General features: G+C 36.8%; 1 protein-coding gene across 1 annotated transcript in view; it reads right to left on the bottom strand.

The window, feature by feature from the left end:
* Positions 1 to 7,852, bottom strand: part of LOC107659105 (centrosome-associated protein CEP250-like) — a 165,803-nt gene that overhangs the window by 19,690 nt on the left and 138,261 nt on the right. The window contains exons 20-23 of the mRNA XM_016447933.1: positions 7,023 to 7,155; positions 5,675 to 5,842; positions 3,527 to 3,679; positions 3,271 to 3,438 (exon numbers count right to left, since the gene is read on the bottom strand). Coding sequence (XP_016303419.1) covers positions 3,271 to 3,438; positions 3,527 to 3,679; positions 5,675 to 5,842; positions 7,023 to 7,155 — 622 coding nt within the window. The remainder of the gene's footprint in view (positions 1 to 3,270; positions 3,439 to 3,526; positions 3,680 to 5,674; positions 5,843 to 7,022; positions 7,156 to 7,852) is intronic.

Below are 7,852 nucleotides of genomic sequence, written 5' to 3'. Positions count from 1 at the left end.
TATATTTATTTATTTTATTTTATTTTATTTTTTTAATAAATGCTGTTCTTTTTAACTTTTTATTAATCAAAGAATCCTGAAAAAGTATCACAGGTTCTAAAAAATATTAAGCAGCACAACTGTTTCCAACATTGATAATAAATCAGCATATTATACTGATTTCTGAAGGATCATGTGACACTGAAGACTGGAGTAATGGCTGGTGAAAATTCAGCTTTGCATCACAGGAATAAATGATATTTTAAAGTATATTAAAATAAAAACATTATTTTAAAATGCAATAATATTTCACAATATTACAGTTTTTTCTGTATTTTGATCAAATAAATGCAGCCTTGATGAACTTAAGAAATATAAGAAGAACATAAGAGATCATACTGATCCCAAACTTTTGAACGGCAGTGTATATACATAGTTTGGGGTGTACAATATGCTAAAAATATTCCTCTGCAAGCAGAGGACGCAAAATACAAGTGCTGACTTAATCTTTACCTGAACAAATCACTATTACACTCTTATGATGTGGCAAATCTATAGCAGCTCATGCCATTTTGGCTCATATGAGATCTCAGGTTTTCAGCATAGAAGAATTCAGCTTAAATTCAAAGGCAGACTAGTTTCATGGCTAGAAATGCTGTCAGTGTGTAAGATGGTGGAGTGCGGTGACCTTTACCCAGAGCGCACACACTGCAGAGGAGAGCCAATAAAAGGCGGTGAAGAAAAGGAGAAAGACAATTAAAATGCTGCGTGTGTGTGAGCGGGTTATGAGGTAGTCTCAGACACCTGTGCAGCTTTATATCCAACTCTAAGCACTCTGTCATCCCACACACACACTCAAATGAGATTCTCGACTCATCAGTTTCTTCCATTCACACCTGATTTACAGACGGGGGCCGGAGCATATTTGAAAAAACACACACACACACGCCCGCTGTAATCATAGCACCTCACACACACATACTCCATATGAATACACAACCTTATGCAACCATAATTATGTGCCAGGCAGACAAACACACACACAGAAATGATAGCCGCCTTTATTCTCGCTTCCCTGCAAACCACGTTCCACACGACTGGCGAGAATCATTACTGGCCTTCCTCTGATACGGCTGCAGTACCAACAGCAATTATTTTTAAAAGCCTGAGCTGAAAACAGACAACCGATGCACAACACACGCGCATAATCATTATTTCTGCAGTCCAACCGGAGTGTGTGTGTATGTATGTATACATTAGGCCCTGGACAGTGGAGACACTTTATTTTTTTCTTTTTCAGTTTTATTGTTATTCTGTGGAGTTTGCTGACCATAAAATGACGAGGATGGTTATCCAAAACCAATTAGAGTTACCCTACAACACTGACAGCACTTAAAGAATGAGAGTGAGTGGTTTAAATAACTACACTGGCCCTACTCTCTGCATGAGCACTGCAGTTCTGCACAGATGTCAGGAACTCCAAGAAAAAGTGTTACGGAGGGGTTTGCCAAAGTCAGAGAACTCCCTTCCTTATGGACATCACTGTTGGTTCTGGAACATTCCTACCAACCGATCAGATTTTAGGATTAAGTTCGGGTTTGTGGCTTCAGTAACATTATTATTAGTCAACCATATGAGGTAATTAAAGGGACTGCTCACCCAAAACTGAAAATTCGGTCATTATTTTCTCACCCTCATGTTGCTCCAAACACATACGAATTTGGTTAATCTTCGGAACACAAATTAAGATATTTTTAATGAAACCTGAGAGATTCCTGCCCCTCCCTCGAAAGTCCAAGCAACCAAAACTTTTAAAGGGGTCATATGATGCTGCTAAAAATTTACGCGTTGCGTTGCATTGCATCGCGCCGCGTAAACATAAAACCCTTTCTGCATTTGTGATCTGAGAAATGACAAACAACAAGTGCTACTCTACTGCCCAAAACTCGCGTTTGAATCATCAGTGGCAACGAAAAACACAGCGGCCTAGCGTGAGGGGAAGCCCCGGCTTAGCGTGCGCTGAAGCGCACAGTGATAGAGTGAGCTGAGGCGGGCTGGACTCCGCTTTGTCCACGGTGAAAGTTGATGTATTTCCTCAGCGACCAGCACAGATCAGCTCTAGGTATGACGAAGCGGATATCGTCCTCTTTTGGAAGACCAAACAAAGTAGTTTCGCTTTCACAACGAAGCACACAGCATCTTCAGGACATGGCTGCAGCGTCAACAATACTACAGTGAGAATAAAAGTTACGCCTTCTTTCTTTGCGTGAACATTTGGGCGGCGTTATGCAAATCTTCCCAGATCGTGACGTAGGTATGTGGGGGCGTGTTAGAACGAGCCGTTTTAGGTAGGTGTGGCTGACTCTTAACTTTTACAAAGAATATCTCTTTGGTTTTGAGACTTTAGTGTTTGCAACTTTACAGATCTTCTTTATGCACCAAGAGCTTGTAACACTCCAAAGAGAAAGGAAAATTTGAAATCCCATCATATGACCCCTTTAAGTATATTTTATTAAGTACTTATAAAATGCATTATAATTTTCAGAATTAAAATTGAAAAATATTTAAGGAAATGGAAATATATTTTATTTTTTAATTCAATTAGTAAAAAGGAAATGTACATGTTATTTTTTTTAAATGCAATTAGACTCACAATCAGGTCATCTTAATAATAATAAAAAAAAAAAATCCATTATTTTTCATGCTTTTTCAGCAAAATCGTTTTTTTTCTGTTTTAATGTAAATGAAAGCATAAACTGTAAATAATATAATATAAAAGCCTAATCTGTTCATCATATAAAGTGATCTTTTCAGAAGACTTTGATTACTTTTACAATGTCTTTGTGTACTTTTTAATGAAATGAATAAACAAATACTAGTATGGGAAACAGAAAATGCAAATGACATTCATTTTAGTCATTTTGCACCAAATGCTGCACGTATGGTTATGAACACATGTCAGTTAAGATACAGGAGTATGTTGTTACTTTACAGGGATTTTGCATATTCTATTTCTTACTGAATTAAGACCATACACATACATCTACAAAGCTGCAGTTATTCTAGTGGCTGATGTTCCCAAATACTTAAATACTATAGTATTTGACTACCGACGCCAAGATCGTGGGTTCGATTACCCTGAGAATGCATGAACTAATAACAAAAGTATACCTTCAATGCAGTGTAAGTTGCTTTGGATAAAATCGTCTTGACTGTTGCATAAATGTACATGTTTTGTCAACAAATATAGACTGAACAATGAATCCCAATATGCATATGCATCAGTCCTACCTCCTCCTGAGAGCACCTGCTCTCACTGTGCGCTCTCTGTAGATCTGCGCTCATCTGTCTGACTCGCTCCTCCTGAGTCTCCCTCTCCTCTGTCAGCTGGATCAGGCACTGCTGCAGACGGGCCTGCTCACTCCTCTGGGCCGTCACCTCTCGACTGTACTCAGCCAGCTAGAACACACAGCTAACTGGTGATATCTGTCTCCAGTGTGTTGGCATGGCTCACATTGTGTCTGTGTGTTAGTGGAAGTGAGCGTACCAGCTCCATATACTCTTTATGAGACGCCTGTGCTGCGCTGAGCTCCAGTCTCAGCTCTCTCCCTCTCTGATCGGCCTTGGCTGCCTCTCGTACCCCCTGCTGCCACCGCTCCCGCTCCTGCTCCAGATCCAGCTTCAGCCTGGACACTGTAGCCTGCAGAGTGAGAAAAGAGCAGCAAGAAATGCAACATTTAATTTACACTACTGTTCAAAGATTGGGGTCAGTAAGATTTATAGATTTATTTATAGAAATTAATACTTTTATTTAACAAGCATGCATTAAAAAGCTTTCACATTGTCACAAAAAAAATAAAGATAAAAAAAAAAAAATACTGTTCTTATGAACTTTCTATTTATCAAAGATTCCTGAAAAAATCTATCATGGTTTCCATAAAAAATATTAAGCAGCACAACTGTTTACAACATGGATGATAATAAGAAATGTTCAGAGGAAGAAGATTTCGATTTTATTTTATGTTTTCTGTTTTCATTTGAATTTTAGTTCAAGTTTTAATAACTTTGTTGTGTTTTTATATTATTTTAATGTCTATATAGTTTTTTTTAATTAAGTTTTAGTTTCAGTTTATTTCGTTTTAAATTTAAATAAAACTTAATGAATCTTAAGAAACGAAAATGAGAAATGTTGACTTGATAACTAGCTGAAATAAAAAAAAAAAAAATTTTTAATATTTTATTTTATTTCAGTTGTTTATTATTTTTTTTTATTATGGTTTTAGTTTTAGTTAATGATAATAACCCTGTTTCTAAAGGATCATGTGACAATGAAGACTGGAGTAATGACTGCTGAAAATTCAGCATGGTCATCACAGGAATAAATTAAATTTAAAAATGTATTACAACAGAAAACACTTATTTTAAATAGTTATATTATTTTACATTATTTCTGTTTTAACTGTATTTTTGTTTACATAAATGCAGCCGTAGTGAGCATAAGAGACTTTTAAAAACATTGTTTCTATTAAAAACATAAAAAAACTAAAACTTTTGAACAGTAGTGGACACCACCATAAAATATTACATTTTCTTACTACTCCTTTAAAACCATACTGGTTAACCAGTTCAAGTAGCATAGTACAATATAGTTAAACAACTGCAGGTCCCCGCCAGCTGATACAAGGTCAGGGTTTCTGCAGACTTGAACAAGTTAAATTTAAGACTTTTTAAGACCTTTTTAATACCACCTTATATGAAATTTAAGACCTAAACCTGTAATGGAAATACACATTTTATTACATACATATATGTAATATTTAATGTGTATAAATTAAAAAGAAAACAAAATATCAATGCTGTAATAAATGGTATTTATTACTATGAACATTTGTATATGGTAATTTTTGGAGAAAAAAAGGCACTCTTCCGTGTGAACTTGAGTATAAATATACACATTTTCTGCCCCCATGTCTTGAATTTGTGATCATTCTGAATGTATTTTAATAGACTGAATCATGCAGTGATCAGGCAGAGCGCTAGACTTCACGTAATGCGTGCACTCTGTAAGTGCTTTGAATGTTTGTTTTTTTGCGTCGTGAGAATATTGAGTAAAATAGCTCACTTGTCATGGTGTTATTTAACTATATCATGTTATGAATAAACTAAACATTTTGAATTTTTACCTCAGTGTGTTTCTTCTGAGTTTATGTGTGCTGTCACGCTCATTTGTTCTGAAGTCTCGAGACAAACAGAGTGAGCCTCAGCGCGAGCTTGTATTCTGTATTCTGCTAACTTACTGCTATTCTCTCTGATGACGCAGTAATTTACCGCGGGAAGAAAAACTCTTCGGTCTGTCCAATGATTGTAAAGTCATTAGGTGCATCAGACTTAAGATATTTTAGCGGTAATGAGACCAAAAATAATTAAGACCCATCGAATCCGAATTTAAGACATTTTAAGACTTTTTAAGGCCTTATATTAGGAAAACGTTATTTAAGACTTTTTAAGGACCCGCGGACCTTCAGGGGAAGGTGCTCTGTCCAGGTTAAACGATATGGCCAACTTTGTTCCTAGTGACTCATAGTCCAATAATTAATCACTCAAACTTGTTTGTACCAGCTAATGACTAGGTTTGGATGGGTTATAGCACCTGGAGTTTAGGCTGGATTATTAATATATGGTGTTCCCATAATACCTCTAGGTAGTGTTTCTCCACTTGCTCATCTCTGGTCTCCAGTTCTCTCCTGCACAGCTGCAGCCGAGTCTGGCTGTTCACCTCTTCTTCCTGCAGCCTGTGGATGGTGAGCTGCAGCTCAGAAACATGCTCCTGATGTGTGTTTAGAAGCTTCTCCTGTTCACACATCTACAGCACACACACACACACACACACACACACACACACACACACACACACACAGAAGATGGATATTTGATGGATGGATTTGGAAGGTTACAGTATGTTTCCATAGTACCTTAAACTCTTTTATTTTCGAAAGATCAAGGCACATTTTAATCCTCATGACATGGCCTCCTAATAGTGCAAAGCATCACAGATAAACTGGAAAGATGTGGAGGGAACTAGAGATATACTCCAGCATGACAGATATGGATGGATGGATTTGGAAGGTTACAGTATGTTTTCATAGCACCTTAAACTCTTTTATTTTCAAAAGATCAAGGCACATTTTAATCCTCATGATATGGCCTCCTAATAGTGCAAAGCATCACAGATAAACTGGAAAGATGTGGAGGGAACTAGAGATATACTCCAGCATGACAGATATTAAACTGGGATTAGGGAGATTAATTTGAAACTGCTACTGACTTTTGGATCAGATCTATGAAAGTTTCTAAAGATAGATGAGCAAATTTACAAGCAGATGAACAGAGTGTACAGCTTTGCTTCAGACTAACATCTCTTCAGCACCGAGAAGAGCAATAAAATCATATTTCCTTCTGATCTTTAAATATTTGCATAATTTAAACTATATTATTTCTGAATTATTTTCCAAATGAAAACAAATCGATATATGGAGACATTTTTCTATAAAACCAATTTTTTCACATTTTTACTGAGTTCACAGCAAAATGGATTCAAAGTCTAATTTAAACATGAAAATAAACAGAATATGTTAGAATTTTAAAGAGATTTAAAACAAACAAATAAACACTATTATGTAAAAAAAAGAAGACATAAGATATTAAACAATTAGCACTATTTCTAGTTCACTAATCAAATTAGCAAAAATATGACAGTCCATATGAACTCTTTGCACAGAGTCAGATGTTCTTTCTTCCAATGAAGCACAAGATGGATTATTCTCCAATCATGCTGGATATCTCAAGTATCAAGTCTTCCACAAACATATCAAGGCAAGTATCAAGTCTTCCACAAAAAAAAAAAAAAAAAAAATCATGAGAATGCATCCACCGTATGAACGCATGCAAGCATGTGCGGTTCCTCTTCGTGAAGCACCTTTGTTTAATAATACTGCCGTGTAAAGCCCTGAATCAGTGCAGGATGAGTGTAAAGTGGCTCTCACCTTAGTCTGCAGGGCTGAGAGGGTCTCTCTGTTGACATCCAGTTCTTCCTGGATCTGCTGATTCACCTGCTGGAGTCTCACGGCTTCCTGTCTGCTACTGCTGGCCTCTGTCTTCACACGCTCCAGCAGCCTCCTGAAGAGGAGAACATGAGCCTTATTTCACCAAACTCCATCCTCCACCAGTCCTGACAACTTAATATGAGTTTCAAAGGATGAAATCACCACATCCTGCTGGAAATCGGTTGTTTTTTTTTTATTGCGGGCCGCCAGGGATGATCTACGGAAGGCTGGATCATACCAAACCAGCTCTAACCAGCAAAAACCAGGCCGGAATTTATAATATTTCAAAAGGTTAGTTCACCCAAAGATGAAAGTTCAGTCATCATTTACTCACCCTCATGTCAGTCAAAACTTTCATTCATCTTTTCGAAGTGTTGGTGGAATGGACTTTCAGTGGGGGGACAGAAATATATCAGGTTTCATTCAAAATATTTTAATTTGTGTTTTGAATGTGAATGGAAGTCTTACGGGTTTGGAGCAACATGAGGGTGATTTTCATTTTTGGGTGAACTATCCCTTTAAGCTTAGTCCTTTGTAGCCAGTATAAAGTCTGGTACACTTTGCTTCTTATTCTGGCCAAGAACCACCCATTTTCAGCGTAAGAGTCTGTCCTTTGTCAAGCTTTAAAGAAGTACACTTATTTTAATGTGTTAACTAACATACTATTGTAAAGTACTTGATTATAATTTTAACTGCAGTGCGTTATGCAATATTACATTTAACTCTTTCCACGCCAGAGTTCTTGAAAAAGTTGCCAGGCACCGCCATCA

Source organism: Sinocyclocheilus anshuiensis, unplaced genomic scaffold (assembly GCF_001515605.1).
Source record: "Sinocyclocheilus anshuiensis isolate Anshui unplaced genomic scaffold, SAMN03320099.WGS_v1.1 scaffold87, whole genome shotgun sequence".
Lineage (NCBI taxonomy): Eukaryota > Metazoa > Chordata > Actinopteri > Cypriniformes > Cyprinidae > Sinocyclocheilus > Sinocyclocheilus anshuiensis.
Note: the sequence above shows the minus strand (reverse complement) of the source record. Positions and strands in the feature narration are given on the sequence as shown.